We start from the raw sequence: 24,926 nt of genomic DNA, 5'->3' as shown, positions 1-24,926 counted from the left end.
ACACTTTGCATCATGAGTTTAATATTCAGAATCTTTCTGCATCTGGACTTTTTAAAAAAAATTATTCTCAACATTGTGAGACGACAATGGAATTCATACTGAGTTCCTACTACAAATCCACAGTCTATTCATTAAAATATCGCTTGAGCTCTTTCTTTATGAATGTCATGGTCTTTGTAAGGGGGAAAAAAAATCCCTGAAGCATGCACAGGCAAGATGATTTCAGCTGCATAGTTACAAGGAGATCTGTTTGCATACCTAAATAGGATTGGATCACAAGATCATAGGCTTAAAATGCACGAGAATGGGATACACATTTTTTTCCTTCAGACTGTCAGGAGAAAGGATTCACGTTGTGCCATTCTCTGTTCTCATTACAAGTCTTGTAACAAGAATGAGAGAGCAGAAGTTTAATGATGTATATGTCAAATGGTGACATTCAGCCACTGGCCCTCCCAGAAGCAGTGTGTAGCTGTCCTCCCCTCCCCAGGGGCTGCACCAAAAGTAGGGTTACCATCCGTCCGTATTTCCCCGGACATGTCCGGCTTTTGCGTCTCTAAATAGCCGTCCGGGAGGAATTGGTAACAAGGTTAAAATGTCCGGGGTTTTTTTCTCCCTCGCCTCCCTCCCTCCCTTCCATGCAGAGTGCGGCTGCTGATTGGGCGGCTTGGCCGATTGACCCACTCCCATTGGCCTCCAGCAGCCAGAGCCCTCCCCTGCTCCCTCCTCCCTCTGTCTGCAGCCCTGTGTAACACACAAACCGACCCACCGGGCAGAGTATTTTGCAAACATGTGGAGCCAGAATGGTAAGGGGAGTCCGGGGGGGGGGGGCAGTCAGGGAGCGGGGGAGTGTTGGATGGGTCCCCGGCGTCCACCTGTCACCCCCCTTCTTGCGTCCCCCCCGTGGGCCCCGCCCCGCCTGCCTCTCCCTTGTCTACTGCCCCCGGGTCCTAGTGTCCCCCATCTACTAATGGGAAGACAGGCTGCCCTTTCTCTTCAGATCGTATAAATCCTTCCACCCTAGCCCTGAGCCTCTCCAACATCCCAAACCCCTCAGCCCCAGCCCTCATCCCCCCACACCCTAATCCTCTGCTCCATCCCTGAGCCCCCTCCTGCATCATGAACCCCTCATCCTCAGACCCACAGCCCTCACCCCTGCATCCCCTCCTATCCCCAAACTCCCTCCCAAACCCCATCCCCCCTTCCCACACACCCCCTCCTGCCCTCAAACTCCCTCCCAAAGCCTGCACCCCCTCCCTTTGCACCGCCTCCCACCCCCAAACTCCATCTCAGAGCCTGCACCCCTCACCCCCTCCTGCACACCCACCCCCTGCCCCAGCCAGGAGCCTGCACCCAGCACCCAAACTCTATCCCAGAACCTGCACCCTGCACCCCTCCTGCACCCTAATCCCCAGCCCAGGACCCGCACCCCAGACCTCCTCCCCCCCACCCAACCCCCCTCCCAGAGCCTTAGGCAGATGGGGGGGGGTGGGTTCTGGGCACCACCAAAATTTCTACAACCCTGCCACCCATGCGAGTGGATAAGGGTCGGGGCAGTCAGGGGACAAGAAGCAGGGGGGGTTGGGGTTCTGAGGGGGGCAGTCAGGGGGTGGGAAGTGGGAGGGAGTGGATGGGGGCGGGGCTAGGGCAGGGCTTCCCCCCCCCCCCGTGTCCTCTTTTTTGATTGTGGAAATATGGTAACCCTACCAAAAGGGGGCACTCAGCTGAGTGACTCAGTATGCAGGAGAACAATACAGACTGCAACACACTTAGGCCATGGACTCGGCTTTTTCCAGATCCAATTTGGGATGGCAAGCACCATCAGAAGCATACCAAGGGATTGCTCTTTGTGCTCTCCAAGTGCAAGGACTGGAGCAGCAACCAGGGTTTGGAATGTACCATGCCATCAGGAAATAGTGTCCTTGTGCTCTGCCTTTCCCATCCCCCACCCCTGTGCACTTGTCACAGTCTGGCCCTATCTTTTTAGTGAATTATAGTAGTGTGTAAGACATTCACCTCTGAAGTGATATCCCAAAGCAGAGAGGAGAAAATATGGCAACAAAAATTCTGTGTATTCACTCTACGCTTATACTCCTTTAGTGTTGGGCAATTGAGTTTCACTCTCACTGATGCAAGAACAAATTTTAAGCTCATACCAGCAGGTGTTCGTTTGGGAAGGGGTATATTTTACATAGGATAGGACACTGCTTGACTCAGCAGGGAGACAGGGTTCCCAAAAGCCCTTCTGCAAAAGGCCTGGCACAGAGTTAAACAAGCCAGACAAACAACTGGCCCTACCCCTTCACAACTACGAAAGCACACACATTTATTGTGACTACAGTAATAGAACATTACGGACCTGGTATATTTTAGAATAGACGGGGGCATGAAATAGAAAGGGAACAGTGCTTCAAGAACATCTCTCCAGCTTTGACAATGAGCCTCAGATGTGGCTTCACCCTTTGCAGCTATGTGCACAAACATGTATGCAATTATTTCCTGTGAGTGGGCCAAGAGAAAGTAAACTCTGCACATGAATAATATATCTTAAAGACACCTAATGTTTCCAGGATCATTATCTAGGGCCAGCCCTAAATGGCCAAGAGAACAAATAGTTTAAAATTATTTTAAGTTCTGCTACCTTCTTGAAGCCTCTGTGCTGTTTATGGGTTGTATAAAAAAAAAATACCATATGGCTTATGTGACCAACTACAACTAGAGGAAAAAATCTTGCAAAAAAAAAAAAAAGGGTGAATAAATTGAAATAATTAATATACTTGAGAAAACTGAAAACCAGGCAAAATCCACTAAGTAAATTATTTCCTCAGCTCTCTTAAAATGATTGGATGACCATTCAACTGCTCTACTTTCCAAGTACCTCCTTGAGGCCTCTGGAGGAGAGAGATATAAATGATCTGCTACAGAATTCTAGGATGGCCAAATTAGTAAAATTTACACAAATACCATATTTCTCTGAAAATAGGAGTTTCCATATCTTCCTATTTCTGGAAAAAGAACACAAACAGAATGTTACAAAGCAAAAATAATACTATCTGCTCAGTTTATTAGTCCAGCAGTATTTGGCTTCTGGCAGTAGCTAGCACCTGGTAATCCAAAGAATAGGGAAAAATATCTCATGCATCTCTTTTGATACTCTGTGTCAATTATGCAATGCTTTACTTGGAGGGAAAAAATCCTTCCTGACCCTTACAGTGATGAAGTTAGACCACGAAGTACAAGATTTATCTTCCTCATCTGGGTCTCCCAGTCCCTTTTCTTCTACTCTCTCTCTCTCTAGTTATTAGATTGTAAATTCCTAGGAGCAGAGAAGGTGGCCAAAATTTTCAAGCCTTATGAACCCAAATTAAACACTTCTACCCATAGGCAGGCACCTAAATAAAATCCTGATCCAACAAAGCACTTTAGCTTATGCAAAACTTTCAGTTTGTGAATAGTCCCAGTAGGGTCACAAAACTGATTTTTCAGAGGTTCTGAGCATCTTTGGCTATCACCAAAACTTCAATAAGAGTTGCATGACTCCCATTCAGTACTTTTGAACACGAGTCCTCATTTAGGCCTAAATATGGATTTAGATGTCTAACTTTAGGCTGCGTAGCCTGCATACACTGTCGGTCCTTCATCAGTTAAGACTGAGCTGATCACAACACGTCTTCCAATCTTCTCTTGCTCTGGCCATCCTTCGCCATGCTTGTCCATATCTCCTTGTTAGGAAATCATCCCACCTCTTTGGAGGCCGACCTCATGGCCGTTTCAGTTCTCGCGGATACCACTCAGATATAGCTGCAGTCCATCTGTTGTCACTGAGTTGGGCCACATGTCCCACCCACCGCATTTTGCTCAGCCTGCTTCCAACAACAACATCTCACACTCCAGACTGCTGCCTAATTATTTCATTGGGGATGTGATCGTGGAGCGAAATGCCCCAAAATGTTCACCCTCTGTGTGACAGACAGTTGATGTTCTTCAATCTTCATCAGCGACCGTGTTTCACTGCCATGTAGCATCGCTGGAAGCACGGTCGAGTTAAAAAGATTCGCACAAGTTGTTTTGCTGATCTTTCCTTGGAGGATGTCCCTGGTGTCACTGAATGCGCACAATCCAGCTTTTTTTCTGCACGACAGTTCACCTTTCTGATCGTGGCGCATGTTGACTTCCTGGCCCAAATAAACGTATTTGTCGACCTCTTGGATCTGCTCTCCTCCAAGAGTTATTTGAGTTCTTGGCAGAACATCTGATCTCATATATTTTGTTTTTGACTGGTTCATTTTTAATCTGAATTGACTACTTTTCGCGTTCAGTTCTTTAAGCATTCTCTCAAGCTGGACTGTATTTTCGGCTATCAGCATTATATCTGCGAACGTGAGATGGTTTAGCCACTTGCCATTGATATTAATCCCGCCTTTCAGGTCTGTTTGTGGAAAGACCAATTCAAGACAGGCTGTGAATAATTTTGGTGAAACTGTATCTCCTTGTTTCACACCTCTCTCGATGGGGATTCAGAGGGGAATATCGAACAGCAATATATCCGTGCTGCAGCCAGAGTTCACTTCCTTTAATAGTGTGATATATTTTGTGCTGATGCCCTGTTCTGAAAGAGCTTCAAGAATGGCGTTACTCTCCACGCTATCAAATGCCTTCTCGTAGTCCACGAAGGCAATGCACAAAGGGAACTTGTATTCCCTTGAACACTCTAGTAGTTGGTTTAGAGTGAAGATGTGGTCTGTTGTGCTGTAATTTCTTCGAAAACTGGCCGGCTCTCTAGGTTGCTGTTCATCCAGGTTTCGTGACAGTCGATTTGTTATTATTTTGGTGAACAACTTATAGACATGCGAAAGCAGGCAGATCGGGCGATAGTTCTTTAGATTTTCTCGATCGCCTTTCTTATGCAGCAAGATGGTATTGGACTCTTTCCAACTGGATGGTATCTTCTGGATTTCCAGGTAACGGCTGAACCTTTGGGCGAGAGCTTTACAGAGTTCCTGACCTCCCGCCTTAAGCACTTCTGCTGTCAGACCGTCCTTGCCTGTAGCCTTCCCTCTTTCATTTGATGGATTGCATGACGGACTTCGCTGATGAGAACCGGGAGTATATGTTCATCGGTTTGTTGAAGTGATGGCATTGGGACGTTTATGCGGGATGCAAACAGCTGGGTATAGAAATCCCTGCAAATTGACTCCATCTCAGTTCGATCGGTTACTGATTCTCCGTCCTTGTTCTTCAAAGCCGGTAATGATGACCTATACAATGCCAGTTCCTGTTTGCATTTTTTTGAGACTTTTACAATCTTCAGCAGCCTTTAGGAGCTTTTCGGTTTGAAATTTCTTGAAGTCTTCCTTCATCTTCATTCGTATGAGCTTGCAGAGAAGGGAGTACTCAAGCCTGTCGCTGCCATTTCTTTTCATTTTCCTCCTCTTCTCCAATAAGGTCTTTGTATTCTCCGAGATTCTTCCACTATCTTTTTTTGGTCTTTCATGCTCAGCTGATTTCATGCACTGTTTCAGTCTCTTGCTGAAGTTCTCATAATCGTCAGTCATCCAGGAGGCTCCAGTCTTCCCTGGAAATGTTTTCCTTCAGAATTGCCTCATCAAAAGCTACCAGTTAGTGCCTTCTGTTCGCCATACACAGCGCCTTTTTCTCCACTTTCCCAGTGAATGTGATTCTGGCTCTCAGTAGGCGATGATCACTACCGATGTTAAATGATGGCACTACTGAAATATCCTGAACAATGCGTCGTCTATCAATCAGAAAGTAATCCATTTCATTCTTTGTCTTCATGTTCGGTGTGATCCAAGTCCATCTTCTGTTGGCCTTCTTTTGGAACCAGGTGTTACCAATGAACATTCTCTTCGTCTCTGCTAATATAGCTAGTTGTTCTCCTCGCGCATTTTGTTCTCCGATACCATACTTTCCTATGAACTTTTCGCTCTCTCTCCCTCTTCCAACCTTGGCATTAAAATCTCCCATCACAATCATATATGTGGAACTCTGAGTGAGGGTTTCCTCCAGCTCCTGATAGAATCCTTCCACATCATCATCTTTGCATGCACTTGTGGGTGTGTAGATCTGGATGATTTTGAGGGTGCTGTTTCGGTTCAGTCGAAGGTAAAGCACCCTGATACGCGTTGACTTCAAATGGCATTTGACGATTTTCGAAGACCATTCCTTGTTTATGATGAATCCGACTCCTCCAACTGTCCTCGTGCCTTCTCCATTTCCTAGAATGACTGCGCTTCCATCCTTCCAGCTGACCTCCATCTCCTTCTTTCGTCGTGTTTCGCAAACACCCAGCACATCACAGGCTGTTTTTGCCTTTTCCTCCATGAGATGGTTTATCGATTCCTCCCTCATCAGTTATAAGTACACACAGAGAGTTGTCCAGTTTCCTTTTGGGAACCTGGCACCTGAGATTCTTTTCAACCTCTCGTTGATCGAATGCCTCACTGCCTCCGGAGTGGGGAATCGAGGGACGTGCGGAGAACTTTAGGGGCTAACAGGTTTTAAAATGCAAGTCTGGGTCTCCCTCTTGCAGAGTGCTGAGGCAGACAGTTTAAAAAACTCCTGTTACATATATTAGCAAAGTTTATAAGGAAGAAAAAATGTTAGTATTACAAGTTAACTTCTGTGACTGTTCAATTGTCCTGGCGCTGGGCTCACACAAATCTCCTCATGTATGTTAATGAAGCAAATAACCTTAAACAAAATTTTCAGAAGTTGGGAAATCCTGCTATAGTCTTTAGGCCAGATTCATAGACGCTGGCACGAGGAAGTATATATGAAAGCCTATCCTGTACCACAAGGAAAGACTGGTGTTAGAGTTGCCAATGTCCTTATTGGGATCAGCGGGAGCACCTTTATTTGGAGGATGAATCATGGACACCTGAGGTGATATACTGGATCAAACTAACTTTAGCTTGTCCACATCCATATTTGCCTTTTGTGCTGTATTCTCACTATAAGCCTTCTAGAGGAATGGAAGTTGCAACAACCTTCACCACAGGGGACTTTCTGCTTAGCAGGTCTACTATGGAGATGTACCTATCTCATAGAACTGGAAGGGACCCTGAAAGGTCATTGAGTCCAGCCCCCTGCCTTCACTAGCAGGACCAAGTACTGATTTTGCCCCAGATCCCCTATGTGGCCCCCTCAAGGATTGAACTCACAACCCTGGGTTTAGCAGGCCAATGCTCAAACCACTGAGCTATCCCTCCCCCCCTCACTTGGTTTGAAACCTGAAAATGAATCTGTCCCTTACCCTCTAAATTGTTGTCCTAGTGAAAATGACAGACAGGCTGAGTCCTGTGTGACAAAGAATTGCCTTTATTTTTTTGCCCCAGGTAGCTGGAAATGATACACATCAAAGGATGTTTTGAATGATGCTAAAAATACTATACATTGCCCATAGTTGCTGTGGGTTTCTTTTTTAAGCAGTGGAGTCCAAATTAGGCATTATATAAATGAGACAGATGGGATATATATTTTTTGCCTATCACCCACTTTTGCTGATGAGAGCAAAATTTGAGGTTATTAGCAGAGTTCAGTGGTTTCATTCTAATTTCCAAGTGCAGCCATCATAAAATGGCTGCACAATTTAATACCTTTTGCACAATAGAAGCTAAGGACTTGACTAGCTGGAGTACTGCACGTCAGAAATATAATCATATATATAAAACTCACTGCTTCAAGGAAAGCAGTACACAATCAAATGAACGCTAAACGTGAACTATATCAATGACTCCATTTGCTAAGAAATCCAGTTAAATAATGAATAATTGATTGACTAATTAAATTTAAAAATCTTATGCTCTCTGAAGTGCTTTCGATACACATTGCTTTGGACTCACCATTAAAGTTAACATTGCGTATATACTTCAGCAATTTCTTGCCTCCTGCTTGTTCCATCTCCGGACAGATCCCAGGGTAATCGGCACAAAGATCCTTGTTCATATGATGGAGGGCATGAGCCATGGCATACACTGCGTCAATCACAAACTGAACTTTCCCCTCTTGTTCATAATGGGAATCTTTTCCAATTCTCTCCTGCCCTGCACATAAAAACAAACACACACGCACACACACAAAAAGAAGGATGGTGAGGAACAGAATTCTCTGGGTGCTGAATACAAGTCAATCCACTTCATGCAGCATTAAAGAAATGAAGGTGGTTAGCCAGGGCAGGATTTTGAAGAGTGTGGTTATGATTTTATTTTTTTTATTGCATTTTTAAATGAAAAAAAAAAACTTCAACCCTTGACACTGTGACCATTCAACTTATAGACAAAATTCACAAAGGCAAATCTAGTCCTAACCACAGACATGGCAGTACAATCAACAGGGATCCATCTCCGAGAGAGAGAGGCTGGACTTTGTATGCTGAAAACGTTGGAGTCTTTGAATTAAGAAAGCACATTAAAACAATGCAGTGATGGTATTTTAAAGCTGATGTTACATTCTGCCTTTCATATACCAGTCTCTCATTGAAAGACATAGCCAGCTAAAGAAAGGAAAGAATCAAACTAAAGAAAGCTCAGGAGAATTCAGTTAACATGCCTACTGTAAATGCAACCTGAAGAAGCACAGTATGCATGCATTTACTGTGCACTTCTCTTTTCTTCCTGTAGGAATTAATGAGTCCTTCAAAATCCATCAATTGCCATCAAAATGCAGAACCTTAGCTTAAAGATTCCAAACTTATACAGTCAAATGAACTAGTGCAGTCACCAAATACCAACAAGGAAATAAGCAGTGATGCTTCAAGAATAATTATTTTAAATGTTTTATTATTTCTTATTTGTATTACATTAGCAATGGAATTAGGGTCCCTTTGTGTTAGGTGGTGCACACATCCGGCACCAAAGACCTTACACTCTAAATATTATCCCCATTTTACAGGTAGGGAACACAGGCACAGAGAGATTAAATGATTTTCCCAAGGTCACACAGGAACTCTGTAGTAGAGCCTGAAATTGAACCCCTAATAGTCTGAGTACAAGTATAGTACCTTAGCCATTGTTCCTTTCTGTCACAGCAAATTGTGATAAATAATGTGATCGACAATGGGACTACAAAAATAGTTATTTATTGAATTTTTTTTTTAAATCATAATTTAAGTCAAAAAGTAAAGAAACAAAACTAGGGCTAGTCAAAAATATTAATATTTGAATAATATTTATGAAATTTCTTGTATACTTTATTCAGGGAATATTACCTACCTGTCCCTAAACTATATAACTATATAACTATATAACTATATATATAACTATATGTGTGTGTGTGTGTGTGTGTGTGTGTGTGTGTGTGTGTGTGTGTGTGTGTGTGTGAGAGAGAGAGAGAGAGAGAGAGAGAGAGAGAAACCATTCCTCATGTACAAAAGTGTACACAGCTGGACACATTTGTGACAGATATGACAATATCCTGGGAAACCTTATGAATTCAGTTAATATATCCATTGTATTGAAAGTATAAACGTGTATGCTTTTGTGGGAACTTTCTTAGTAGGAAGAAGGATTAATACAATCTTTGGGAGACAGTGTGAACTTCAGAAGAATGTGTTCAACAATATAGCAGACACTGATCACCTGTTACAGGAGGAGAGTTCAAAGACCCAGTCTGGATTTTCCAGGGACCCAACAAACCAAGACAATTTTTTTGATAAATAGTCTGTTTTTAAACAGGCTTAGGGCTGTCTTCCTGATCCATCAAACGGACAAGACCTCTGGGTCAATGGAGGGCCCAATCTTTAGGGAAGGGTTGGAAGGACTTGGCTTACTGAGGCCCCATAAGACTGCATACTAGTTCCAAGCTAACGCTGTTATGAACTTGTGACAACAAAAGAGACCCCTTTTGAAGGAGTCACCTGCCAGAGCCCATGATGGAGCAAGTGGGGTGAGCTCTGGTAAGCTTATTAGCTTTTGTGTAGGTTCTTCTATTATTTTTATTATGTTTTCTCTGTAATGCTTATACCCCATAGGATTGCAAGTGGTAACTTACAATTGTGACAATTGCATCATTCACCATCTCTAAGGAGAATGGCATAGTAGGTTTACGTAGGCAATTTGACTTTTGCTGGTGGATTCAGAGTATAATCAGGGAACTGTGCATCCTGAAAATACCCTGGTCATGAGGGAGAGAGGCATATGTCTCCACCCAAGAGAGGTTACAGCCAGGGAGCTAGAAGTCTGTGAGTAGGTGCCTTTGCTGGACTATAGAGAGGGAATACAAGTGCAGTTGTTCTGAACTGACACAACATCTGCCAGTAATAAATACGGGACAATGATGTCTGAGGGGTAAATAATGTACAATATTAGGAGCCAGGACTCCTCAGTTTTATTCCCCAAGTCTGCCACTATCTTGTTGTTTTACCTTTGGCAAGAAACATCCACATGATTCAATTTGTCCAGCTGTAATATGTGTTGTTATACTTATCAGTCTCACCAGGGTTTTGCAAAATGTAATTACTGGTTGTTAAGTGTTCCGGGATACTTTGATGATATAATGGTATGGCATTGCAAAATATTACTTTTTGAACAGCTGTAATATCACAGTTCACTTGTTCAATTACTTACTATATGACACCTTCTTCCAACCTCAGCTTGAAGATCCTTCTGCAGTTACAAAGATCCCAGTCTTACGATGAGCTATGGGCAGTCAGACCCATGGTACTTATGTAGAGTCGCACTGAAATTAGTGGAGCTCTATATGGACTTGGTTGTGGTATCTGGTTCTCACAAGGAACTGACTCTCAGTGGCAATATGAAAGAATAAATATGCAGGCTTTTAAAGACCCCTCCAGCCCCAAACAAGTCCTCACAAAAAATTCAGTGATCTTTAATCATTTAGGGTGGAGGTTTATGTGAAGAAATTATTTTTACCATCATCCTTAATTTGAATGGTACTGACAGAATTACAAGCTCTAGCTCACATCAATTTCCACTTTTAGATCGGGTATGTGAAAAGTCACACTGTTAGTGAGCTTTTGGAAAACACATGAATGAGGCAGAGGACAAAATTCACAATTTCTGCTGTAGAAAAGATTTGTTTTTTGTTTTGTTTTCTGATAATAATAATAATAATAATAATAATAATAATAAAAACACATGGCAGAATTCCACCTTGGATTGTGGTAAGAACTTGATTGGGTTAATGAATTGCTTCTCACTCCCACTCACATGGCCAGATTCTCAGCCTTGGGCTGAGAAAGCACAAAGACAACAGAAAGCTGCCCTAAAAGATCAACCAAGGATTTCCCCAAAGTTGTTACCTCCCAGGGTGCTCTCCATTACTCAGAGCCATTTAGGTCCCCAATCAACCCAAGATCAGGGTACAGAAAGGAGTATTTTTAACCTTACACTCTGCCCAGCTGCACCTAGGATAAACTCACTGCACCTGAGGATCAGGCCCACAGTAGCACAAATTGAGTCTAAATACATCCTGTAAATTATGTGCAGTGGATTCTGCTTATATTTTCTATCCTTTTCCCCTGTCCTGTCTCTGTCTTGTCTATTTAGATTGTAAGGGCTTCAGGTCAGGGACTGTCTCCTTTCTCTATGTTTGTATGGTGCCTAGCACAGTATGGCCTTGGTTTTGGTTGGTCTGTAGGCACGACTGTAAAAAAACAGGATTAATAATAGTTAACTTTGGGCACAGGGGTTGTAGGCAAAATCTCCTAAGTTTTTTTTAGGTCATTTCTGCAGTGAATGCAGCCTATGTTGTGTGGGGGAAACACAAAGATTTAACATATGACCAACCCAACTTGAACCAAACACACAAACTGCTCAAAATCAATCCACAGTGTGACAATAAAACATAATTGAGTAAATGTTGTATAATGAGGACAGCCAAGGAGATCACTGTCTTCCTGTGGGTATTCCGTTACCAGAAAGAGAGTCTAAATATGTCCCAAAAATTATTTGCAGTGAATCATTCACTCAGTTGTACCTGAGACCAGCAAATATAAAATTCCTCCATATACATTTTCAACATTTGTGCAATTTCCCTCCCCCATACAGGCTTCCAAACTGCAAAGTATCAAACTGCAAAGCTCTGTTCTGCCAACCTACACATTATGATTAAGATATTCTCCAGTGTAAAGCTCAATTATACTTCAAATCTAGACTAGCAACATCCAGTTCCTTGCAAATAATTCAGCAAGGTGAAATAGGTTCCAGGTTTTGAAGATTTACCTACTGTCCTTTTTTATCATTCCACTCTCCTCTCATTGATTACAGACCAGATTACATTTCCAGACACTGACAAGGAAAATGCTTTTAAGTGGCCTTAGCTGAGCTGAGCTACATAACCAAATTAGTAATGCAACAGAAAGGCAAGCCAAGGGAAGTGATCTTGGAATTGAAACTCTGAACACAAACAATACTGATTAAACATATTAAATGCTAGAAGCATATGCGTGGAAACACAGAAGGGGGAAGAAAACCTTTAGTAGCAAAATTATCTGTGGAAGGAGACTGAGCAAAACTCCATAAAACAAAGTTGCATTCATAATATGAAGGTAAATAAAGGGCTGAAAACCTGAGAAGAACTTGCAGCGATCATATGTTTATTTATAGATCAAAATAAGAAATGGCTATCTATATACGCAACACATATGCATACTATAAGCCCCAGATTTGTAGAGCTGTGCATGTGCAACTTGTGCATACAAAAATGTATGCATACAATTTGCATGTGTAATTTCTGGACTCTCACATGCAATCACAGTAATTACTTATGCTAAAAGAAGATTTAAAAATCCACTCAAAGGAAATTGACATATCTTTGGAATAAACTTTCCATTCCATACCTATTTTAAATTGACAGAGGCCTCTGCAGAACAATGAATTCTTCATATATATACACAGTTTTTTTAATACACTTTTATGGTAAGTTCATCTAAAACAGTGTTTCCCAAACTGGGGTTCGTGAACCCCTGGGGGTTCACGAAATGTTACAGGGGGTTCTCGGGGAAAAATTCCCTAATGGCGGACAGAGCTGTCCCTAGGGACCCTGGGCAGCATGGGAGACTGAGGAGACTTAACCTTCAAGACTCCTTATAAGAAATGGAAAGGGAGGTGGATATTTTTTGCTGTTTTTAAAATTAAATAGGCAGCTAGTATTATTTTTAAAATTATTATGAAGAACAAATTTAAGCTTTGTTGTAACGTGCGTTGTTTGCCTGGACTGCTCAAGACCTGAATGCTTGTGTAGGAGGAACTCTGAGTTGGCTTCTTAAATACCTTCATGCTGTTTCACATCTGATACTCCTTGATGAAACATAGGAGCCTTGTCTTATAACAGGCTTATTCAAAGTGATACAAGCTACAAAAGTGAGATCTTGGAAGAGTGTTGCCATTTTCATAATGCAATAAAAATACTGTAATGATAAATAATAATTAATAATACATAGTGTGTAATAAACATGTCACAAAAACAAATTTTATATTTCCAAGATCACTGCTTTTATAATTTATACTCAGGTACAGGAGAAAATCCCTGGAAATATTCATTTTTAAGAGGGGGTTCACGAGACTTGACATTTTAGTGAAAGGGGTTCACAGGTTGTTAAAGTTTGGGAACCACTGATCTAAAACTATATATACTGTAAGAGTTGAGTGGCATGGACCTTTCATTTTAAGTAATTCTCAAGCAAGAGATGGAAAGTATTGCACAAAGCACTGTACAAATTGTTGGTAACAAAGCACAACTTAGAAAATAACTCAGTGATCATAACAGCGTACACAAAACTTTTGTTTGGTTTTCAGAACTCAGATACCTGTACCGCTCAAACAGGTGCAAGCTAGAAGAGGTTTCTGGGCATTAGTGTGCAGATAGGAACGCAACTAGAATAATCACTATGTGGCACAACACAGCAGCAAGGTTGTCCAATAAGCAGCAACACCCAGTTAGGAAGTGTTTTACAAAAATAATGCCCAGGTATATATTTTTGCAACAACAACAAAAGAAAATACCAAAACAAACAACAAGGAATAACAACTCCAGTAGGCCCAGACTGTTTTCAAATGACTACTCCTCATGCAACTCTCTCAGCCAGAAGCTAAGGAGTTTTATAGAAAGTTTCCCTAGCCAGGATGGGAAGGGAAGTCCATCCCCTGACTCTGAACGGTTGAGAGCCCAGCTGGCCAATCAGCTCTCTCTCTTTCACTTCATGCTCCATCACACTATATTCCGATAAATGGACATTTGGGAATTCAAGTTTAATGAGTCACACTGAAGTTATTACATAAAGTCATTCATTTACTTAAAAGCAAATTATACCATCCCGTTAAAATTGCTACTGTACGACTGTAAAAAAATTCTCAAACAATCTTTGAACATGCAGAGCACTTCTAGAACACAACAATAAGCCCTGGGCAGCAGCAAAGGAAAAAGGGAGTCCGTGTATGAACCTGTCAGATTTTTCTAAATGGAGCAAAATTATCATTTTAACAATCAGCTCACAAAGTTACAACCAGCAGCTGTAGGTGGCTATATAATAAACTCTCTATTAATATCTGAGGACTCCGTATACAACAAACTACCATGTAATCTATTACTTTAAAAAGAAATCTCCTATATAATAAACAACAATTGGTCCATTTTTGGCAGTTTAGGCAGAGAAGAAAATTTGAAGGAAGATGGAAAAAGGGACCTCAGAAAGGGGAACTTGAAGACAATTTATAATAACGTTACTGCAGTATTTTAGGCTATTACTCTGAATAGTTTTTGGTGGGCATGTGAGAAAGGAGGCTGTTTGCTTTTTGCTTTTGGTTTATTCTCACTGCTGTTTATACCTTCCATGCACAGTAAAAATCAGTAGAATTTAAATATGTATAATATTGGTATTGATTGTGTGGACTGTCATGATACACTTCCTTTTCACATTTTAAAATTTCATACACAATCCTCACGTTACTCCTCCCTTCTGTGATATTAGGGGAGTGAAGCATATGGACAGGAAGTCCAACTTGAATCTCCTTCTTTGCTTCTAATAAAGCCCTGGATGATGCTGACTGCTACCTCAGTTAAAGAGGGAAGATGAAGGTGGTGCTGCTTCCATATTGAAGCCTCCTACAGGAATGGTCAGAAATTCTTTGACAGAAGATGAAGAAATGCAGTTCCCTTCTGTAACAGACAGGACAGCTTTTCATATCAGCCATTGCACAATACTGAGTGATGTAATGTACATATGCCAAAGTAATCAAGAGGCATCCAAAGTTCATCACTACAGTCAGGCTGGGCTACTTTAAGAGTGATGTGAAAGAGCACAATCAAAGGTTGAGAAGACGCTGGAGTCTGGTTGAAAGAAGGGCAAGGTTACATGGAAAGCTGCATAGGCAACCAAGAGGAAGACCACCTCAAACACTTATTCAAGCCATAGTCAAGAGACTGATAGTAAAACCAGGAAAGAGTTAATGAGAGCTAAATAAGGAGGACATTTGAAAAGGTGACACTGATGGAACATGCAATATCAAAAAGCATTTTTGAAACTTTGGGTTTGTTTTATTTCTCTAGCAAGCAAGGTACATTCAAAATAATCAAAGCTGGGGCTGACCCTACAGTTATGTCACGTTGCTATGTGCTGTCACATAGAAAATGTGGCTTTTAAACATTGCGTTTGAAACCACAGGGCTTAGGGGAAAAGATGCAACCCTAAACATTATGTGAGAGAGTGCCTCATATAAATAACTCATGTATTCTATAGCCAGTTACAGAGCATTGTTGACAGCTATTGAATAGAGTCTCAACCAGACTTCTCCAGATAAAGGTTGCTAATCACAAAGCCTTACATAAGAGCTGAAAGGGAAGAAAAGTGGTAGAGATCTCAAGAACTAGGTCAAAAGCCCCTCATAGAAAAAAGAACGAAAAGCTACGTTAAACGAGATCTAAACATGGGTATTGTAAAAGTTCTACCCACCAAACTTCTGTGCAATTTATCTTGTTACTAACGTGAACTATGGAGCCAAAAGATAATACAGAAAGTATCCTTAACATTCATTCGTCTAACAACCATCGGGCCTGAGTAACCTCTGAATTACTGCAGTCTACTCGGTTTCTATGGAGTAAAACCAGTGTAACACTCCAGTAACAAAGAGGTAATCTGGGCCCATTTTTTGCTTTCCAAATCCAGTGTCTGTGAAGATATCCTAATCACTCAGTCAGTTGGGGTAAGGGCAAGTGATAGCCAAGCACTCTTACCTCCAACCCCATCTTCAGCATCAGTCTTGCAGATGCTCTCCCCTTTCATGCCCTCTGAAGTAGCTAAGCAGAATGTTGTATCCTGCTGTACATATGGCTCCAGAAGTAAATTCACTTACATGCTCTGCCTCCCGCAACTATTATTGTTAAATATACCTGGAAAAAACAAAAGCCATTAGAGTGTTACAGATAACTATTTTTTTTCTTCGGTAGCTTCAACATCATACACTTGTGTGTCTGCTGAGAGATGATACTCTTGAATCCACAGCTAAAGAGCATTAAGATGTCCCTGGAGAATCTCAGAAGAGTAAGGATTGACATGATAGAGAACCAACAGATGGGCTCAAATTTCAGGTATAAAATGAGAAGCCACTACAACTCTCCATGCTGCCATAAGATGCAAAAATAGAAGCAAAACATAAAGCCCACTCCCATTGTGATCTTGAATCTAGTGTTGTTTCTGTCACCCAGCTGTTTTTGTTTGTTTTTCCAGTTAGATATATTCCTGGTCATGCACCAACTCTATTTCCTGCACTCTCACCACACCTGACAGCTCAAATTTAAAGACAAAACATGGTTAAAGGAGAGTGCATTATTGTCCCATTGGATTTGAAAAGGAATATCTAAGTACAGCAGGAGAAGGAGAAAACACAGTAGCTATTTATGGACCAAGAGTGAGTCGCTTCCAAAAGATTTATGTGCAGTTGTTGACAGAAAGTTTAATCTCACCTCCCACTATATTCTCAGCTGTACATCGTTGTGATTCCCACAGAAAGGTAGGAAGGACATGATCCTCCTATCAGTTTCATGCAATTCTTTTGAATAGGACAAAACTGGAACACAGAAGAATGGAAAACAAAACAGTGAGGAAGAAGGTTTCTTGTACGAGCAATTCTAGCCGATGTAGAAATTGAATACTGGTTTAGATTTGCTGATTCTCCTTTGTCTCTTCATACAGCAACATAATATGTTTTCTGTGAGAAAGTAGCCAACTGGATGATTTCTACACCTTCTCTTTCTTAAAATCTCTTTCAGTTTTTGGTCTTTCCTATTCAACCTTTGGTCAATCCAGGTCTTCACATACTTCAGTCTGGCATGACATGCAGCATGTAGAAAACAGCAACTATAATTTTCATGGCATGCAACTCTCATGCTGGGCAAGCATCAAAATCTTGTTTCAATGGTGCTTTCATTATATTAATTCAGAAGTATCTTGTGACAGATTTCTTGTATTTCTGAAGAAGTCATTAAACAAACCTTCAATGGGTAGTCACAGAACACTCAACATTATTAAGAACTGATAGCAATTATTAAAAGTGATTTAATTTAAAAAATGCAGCATGCTTATCGTCTCAAATAAGCAGCCATAATTTATGTAAACAATATTTCAGCAGCTGGCTAAATGCTGACATCAAAATATTCACTCCTCATATGTTTGTGAATCCAGCATATATGGTAGAAATTATAGTCACGGTCTACATATCCATAAATTCTGTGAATGCTGTCAAAATTCTTCCTATTGCCTATATACCTTCTTCATCTGTAAATGGCACAGTCCGGACAGGATACAATGACATAACAGCATCTGTTACTGGTGTCAGGTATTTCAAATATATTATTCTGTAATGACATTCAGAGTTACGTAACACACACATATATAAAATACAAAGAAACTTTAATCTGTGTAATTGCTTCTGCTCTTCTTTTGGCAAGCATACATACCTACATGTAGGACAGGAAGGAGGAGACAAGTGTGACACTGATCTATCCTGCTCCCTTGAGATCAAGTACTGTACATATATTTAGGACATCAATACTCTCCAGGGTAATGTTAGAGACATTACTTTCCTGTAACCCACAGCTGATATAGACACAGCTATAAATATCGGCAGTGCAGGGGGTCTGAAGACCAATTCTTCTTGTATGTCAAAGAAGCTAACTCATATGATTTATAGCTCTGTTTAAAATTTAATAAAATACCCCTCTGAGCTCTAGACATACTAACAACAAACTGAGGAGTGAATATAATTAATTCAAAATACTAAGGATCTGACAACCAAGCCACTTTATAATATAATCCTGTCACGGGATGCTCTGCTCATTGCTGGGTGGCACCCCTTCCTCATGATTTGGGGGATTAGCGCCGCCCAGGTCAGCGCCCTCTTTCTGGTCTTCCAACATCTCTGTTCTTCTGCTCACAGAATGACAGTATGGCTGCTTCATGACTTAGCCCTCTGGCCAGGTCACACTGTAATTTCCCCTTCCAGGGACATGCTGGCGGCCGCTTCCCGCAGCTCCCATTGTCCGGGAATGGCGAACTGTGGCCACTGGGAGCTGCGGGCGGCCATGCCTGCGGATGTTCAATGTAAACAAACTGTCTTGCAGCCCACCGGTGGATTACCCTGGCGGCCTGCGGGCTGCCCACCACTGAGTTAAACCGTTCCTTATGAGGTCCTAGCCCTTTTCTGAGGGCTTCACATCACCCCTTCTGTCTCCCTTACCTCAGGGAGAGAAACTGCAAGCTTCCTCCCTGCCCGTCCCCTCCCACTTTTTCCAGCCTTCTGGCATTATAGAAGCCCCACCTTTTCCATCACAGGTGAGCTTCCTTCTAATTAACTCCCTCCACGCAGCCTACATTTCCCCTATTTGCACTTAATTGGCTGATTGGGCTCACCTTGCCTAATTCCACACTCTCAGGGCCAGTGTAAGGAATACACCCCATCACAAATAACACCACCATATCCCATAACATAACTGCATAGTAGAATTTATATATCAATCTAAAGTCACCATAAATAATAAGACCTTTCGGCCCCTACCTTAAAATCCTCACTCCACTCCACATGGTAAGATACAGAAGAATGCTTTCAAGTTTCTATTCAAAATTAACAAAAACATCTCTTTCAGACCAAGAGGGGGGATACCAGTTCTACTCAAAGACTCCACCTTTCTAGTCCAGAGAAACTGTATGCTCAGGCTGTGCTATAACCTGGGGAAAGAGAGACAATCCCTCAGATAGTCAGGACCCAAACCATTTGTGGCTTAATTGTAATGATTGAATAAGCCTCTCCTCTAATATCTTCTGTAGGCAACCTTCAACATCAAACTAACTCTCCAAGGTACCATTACTCTAATAAATAGAGATAACCTCATATCTGAAGATGAATTTGGAAATCAGAATGATTGCCCTATATAAATGATGGGCAGGAATGTCTTTTATAATGTGGAATTTGCTAGTTAATGTTCATTTTTACTGGTTTCCCTGTAGGACATATGCAATAATAGACATTAAGAACCTGATTCTACTCCCACTAACACTGAGGTAAATAAGAGGTAACTTCATTGAAAATGAATGGAAAACTGGTATAAGTAACAAGAGAATCAGGCTGTAACTATGCCTTACAACTTATTCCTCCATTGAAACCATAAGGAAATGTCCTGTACTGTAACTGGCCTTCACAAATTACTAATAAAGTTAACAACTATTATGGAGTCATTAGCATTGAGTCTTCTAGATGTTATTGCCAGGACCGCTCCAGGGTTTTGGCTGCCCCAAGCAGCCAAACAAACAAACAAACAAAAAGCCACGATCGCGATCTCCGGCGGCAATTCGGCGGGAGGTCCTTCGCTCCGAGCAGGAGTGAGGGACCGTCCGCCGAATTGCCGCCGAACAGCTGGACGTGCCGCCCCTCTCGGAAGTGGCCGCCTCAAGCACCTGCTTGGTAAGCTGGTGCCTGGAGCCGGCCCTGGTTATTGCTAACCTTACCAATATTCTGTAATACAGTCATCTTGATTATATTAATTTATAACAGCACCTTAACCCTGAGTGGAAGTGTTCCATATCTCTAGCTTTACCTTACCCATTTGGTGTAATTCACCTCTCTGCTTCACCTGAATCCTGCGATGGGCCTGCACAGGAGCACTGTGACCAGACAAGACTTGGAAGGAGTGGGCTAATGCATGCCTCACATGCTCAGTGAGAAGGATAGAGGAAACCCCCCCAACAGTCCTAGCTTTGGGATGGATGAAGCCACAGAATCTCCTTCAGGGGGGTGCAAGTGGCAGCAGCCAATCTTCAAGCCTCTGGGCTGAAGCAGTTTGCACAAAGCCCTGATAGCATGGAGCTTTCATCCGTTAGGTCACTTTCTATTCTCAGTTATGCTGATACATCACCAATATGCCAGCTGCTGCTCTCAGTTACATGTGTGCATGTATGTAATATGTTATAGGTCGGATATAAGATAGACCTTTTATACTTTCCATCAGTTACAGCCTGAGCCATATTCAATACACTTCGTATTCCTGTCAAAACATCCCATGTAACACTGAGAACCACAGCCATGAATATTGTTGGCATGTTAATAGATTCAGTGTGCTCAAGGAACAGTGGACTCAGCATGCTAGACTACAGAAGCCTAACGTGGGCAAGCAGAACAAGTTTCTAGTGAATGGCATCAATGATCAACAAAATAAATATAAGGAACAGAGTCGTGATTTATAATTGGACCTACGATACTAGCTTTATATTTGTGTCATAGGAAAAAAAACATGTAACATGAGTACAAATGGTCGCATTACATGTACAGAAGAAAGCCAAACTACAACTTGGTTTTGTTGTTGGCATGTCACTTCTGGAATGTGGAAAAGTACGCAATGCAACAGCTTGCATTTCAGGAAGATGAACGATTTTATAACCACAGAGAACTTTTACATTAAAAATGGACATTTCAAGCTTGGTTAAATGTTGGATGCATCCACCTTGGCAGTGTCCTTTTTGGAATTCAGACATATATTTGTAGTCATATAACCCTAAAAGATTTATTTTTTTAAAATGAAATTTCACAGGTCATTAGTCTATAATGCAAGATTATGCACTGGGATATTATAGAGAAAATATTTTGTTTAGAAACAGTTGCACATAGCCAGTCAACTTTCAGACTAGGGTATTACACATTCCACTTACTCCTGAACCAATCCACATTACTTTTTTCAAAAAAGCTGACTTTTCATTTCCATGATAGTGTATGTCATAGGTATGGGCACATTAGACAACAGTGAAGCAGTAACAAAATAAGGTAGAGTGCAATCTAGTCTTAAAACCATGGGACTGGACACCAGGATTCTATTTCCCACTCTACCACTCTCCATGCAACCAAGTACAAACTATTTAAAATCTCAGATGAATTAATTCCTGGTGAAAACAGTGAAGTCATTGGACTTATGTCAGGGAAGAATTTGACTCAACAGGATTCAGTTTACTTATCTCTTAGAAGGGTATGTTTTAGGGTTGCCAACCCTCTAGGATTGTCCTGGAGTCTCCAGGAATTAAAGATTAATCTTTAATGAAAGCTTATGTAATGTGATTAAACCTCCAGCAATACATCCAACCAAAACTGGCAAGCTTAGTATGATTATGTTTACATATCTCAAAGGAGAGCTGTTTGTAAAATACTGGATATCTAAGCAAAAGGCAGTATTTAAGTGTAAATGATTGTGATCATTATAGTTGGTATGGCAATACCCATTTTTTCATGTTCTCTGTGTAGATATATCTTCCTACTGTATTTTCCACTGCATGCATCCAATGAAGTGGGTTTTATCCCATGGAAGCTTATGTCCAAATAAATTTGTTAGTCTCTAAGGTGCCACAAATACTCCTCATTCTTTTTGCTGATACAGACTAACACGGCTACCACTCTGAAACCTGTGATTTTAAAGTTGTTAATCAGCATCAAATTTATTAAAAAAACTTTATGATCACATTTGTGTTAAAGATTTAAAGTGAGAATAAAATTTAGAGAGAAGAAAAATTCAAAAGAAAGAATGTCATCCTTAATATTTTATTTTTTTATATAATTGAATTTTTCTAATACTTTATTTTCCTATCATTTCCTACTTGAAATGATTGATTCAACTACTGTATTTCTAGTAGAGCTTTACATTAACAATATTTTGCTTATTTGTTCTCATAATTAACAATGGTTCCAGCACAACTTTGAAAATTGGATTTGCTAGGCAACTGTTGCTGACAAGTCACCAGATGGAACATAAGAACCTGAAAACATTTTTTTCTTAGGCCCTGTATAAATAGTGCTTATTTTATTTGAATATTCACTAATTCAGAAGTAAATTCCAAATAGTATTAGAATTTTGAAGACTTAAAATACATAAATGTTATAATGTTTTTAAATAGATGAATATTGCATCTAAAGAAGTCAATGGTATTCTTTTAACTCATCAATTGCACCTTTAATTTTTCATAGGAGCGTAAGCTAAATTAAGAAATTGGTAACAAGATCAACTACCACTCACAAGAACTGTGCAAACAGCAAACAAAGAAATAAAAATATGATAGCAAATATAAAAAAGAAATACAAATCAACCACACAACAAACCAAACCAAATGTAACACCCTGCACAGCACACCCAGCTACCACCAGAAGGTTAACATAAAATGCAATTGAGTTCCTATGTGATGCTAGGCAAGGCACTTAAACCAAACTTTTCATAGGTGATCACTAATTGTGTGTTCCTCACTTTCTGAGTGCCCAACTGCTATCCTGGGGTCTGATTTGCACCGTTGCTGAGCACCCACAACTGCATCTGAAGTCAAAAGGAGCTGTGTTTAGAAAATATGAAGTGCTATATAATGCTAAGTTCTCCAAAAAATGAGATTCTAGGCATCTCAAATTGTGTATCCAAAACTAGTGGAAATTTTTTACCTTAATCTGTGCTTCAGCTCCTTACCTGTAAAATTAAGATATCATCACCTCCCCTTATAGGGAATTGTGAAAATGCATTTAGATTGGTTGTAAAGCACCCAGATACATAGTGATGAGCAACATAGAAAATCTCACAAAGAAATTAATAATTCTGTCTCCAGAGCAGAATTTGAATAGTGTGCAGGAAATAGTGAATGGGCCCACCCACTGAACAACAAGGAGAAAACAAAATACTGAATAACTACTCATTAAATGAGCACTGTTCATCTTGTGCACTGAATGAGGCAGGAGTTCTGTGGGAAATAAAAGGTATGTGATCATGTAATTAAAGACTATTATAATGCATACGCACAAAGGAGGCTGAATTTAAAATTGCACAGGCAACCTTAATTTGGCATTTCTATCTTTTGAGTGCTTGACTTTGAAACCTTAATAACACTTTTGTAACTTAGTTTTTGCTTGTGTAATTAGTATCAATATTATTGGATTGTAAGCTGTTTGGGCCATCGACCATCTTTTTGGTCTGTGTTCATACAGCCCCTATCAGAAGAGGGACCTGGTCCATGACTGGGGCTTTTAGGTGCTACAGCAATAAACAACAGTAATAGCAATAATGCTTTTATTAACAATTTATTATTAATTATTATTAATTATTATTATTATAATAATAAAGTGCTGAGAATGGGTTTAATGCTCTCCTAGGCAGCAAATGAAGATGGTCACTGCAAAGGCTCTGAAATTGCAATAGGATTTGCAAGGCTGGAGCTCTTCTCCAGTGTGGAGCAAAATGCAGGATTAGGGCCTCAAAGTCTAAAACAGAGGGAACAGGATTCACGGGGAGCCCAGAGGAAGAATAATTTAGAACACTTATTTATCTGCATCAGAGCACAGGATGTAATTGAGAAAATAAATTTCACACCATGGGCTGCCCTTTAACCTCACTTATAGCTATCAGAGCAACCAAAGAAAGACCCATTTTATTTTTACACTCTCTGCAATGAAATATTATGTATTTTACATATATATACACAGAGAGAGAGCATAATTTAATTCACCAGAGTTTGGAAGAGAAATAGCAAACAGCAATCTTTAAAAAAGTTCTAGTCAAAGGATTTCTTGTTCCTTTTAAAGTCGTCAATCACAGAACACATGCTGGGCCATAATCTGCCGAGATATGTACTGAACTCCTGCTGAGTTCAATGGGAGTTGTGTATGTGTACCAAAGGGAAGAATTTGACCCTTTCCAAATTATTCTACAATTTTGCACACAAAAACAATACCATCAAGCTCAGCTAAACATGATCTTAACTATTTCTAGACTTAAAGACCTCAACTAACAGACATTATGATGTTTAAGTGATCAGTCTTAAAGGACTGATGTTTAAATAGGATTTAATTATACCAGGTACCGAAGATCCTCTGTGATGGGCACCAGTGGATAGCAACCACTATAGATACCACTTGGGTTACAAAACAGTTTTCATGTAGCTGTTTAGGTCCCAGGATATTAGATAGGCAAGGTGGGTGAAGTGATATCTTTTATTGGAGCAACTTATGTTTGTGAGAGAGACCGCACACCCCTAGTTGTCACCTACCATCCCACACAGGAACCCATACAGGGTATTGTCAAACAACTACAACCCATACTTGATAGGGACCCCATCCTGAACTCCCACTTTTGGCCTTCAAACAACACCCAAACGTCTCCAAGCTCATCATCAGAAGCAAGCTCCCCACAGATCAAGACACACCAACTCAAAGCAGCCTCAGACCCTGTCAGAAAAACATATGGAAAACCTACAGACAATATCTCCATTGCTACGACAATCAACACCCCCCACAATACACCTTTCAAGATCCAGGGATCCTACACATGCCTGTCACTACATGTTTTATACCTCATCCAGCACACTAAATACCCCAATAACAACTATGTGGGTGAAACCAGACAATCACTACACTCTAACGAACTCACGCAGGAAAATGATAAAAAAC

At 40.8% G+C, this 24,926-nt stretch overlaps 1 protein-coding gene across 2 annotated transcripts in view; it reads right to left on the bottom strand.

The window, feature by feature from the left end:
- Positions 1-24,926, bottom strand: part of GRM7 (glutamate metabotropic receptor 7) — a 556,942-nt gene that overhangs the window by 185,574 nt on the left and 346,442 nt on the right. For both annotated transcript variants that reach the window (XM_026650481.1, XM_026650480.1), the window contains exon 6: positions 7,863-8,063. In XM_026650481.1, the coding sequence (XP_026506266.1) occupies positions 7,863-8,063 (201 nt within the window). The remainder of the gene's footprint in view (positions 1-7,862; positions 8,064-24,926) is intronic.

Source organism: Terrapene carolina, unplaced genomic scaffold, assembly GCF_002925995.2.
Source record: "Terrapene carolina triunguis isolate 2854851 unplaced genomic scaffold, T_m_triunguis-2.0 Scaffold89, whole genome shotgun sequence".
Classification (NCBI taxonomy): domain Eukaryota; kingdom Metazoa; phylum Chordata; order Testudines; family Emydidae; genus Terrapene; species Terrapene triunguis.
The sequence above is the reverse complement of the archived record's forward strand: the minus strand, read 5'-3'. Positions and strand labels throughout refer to the sequence as shown.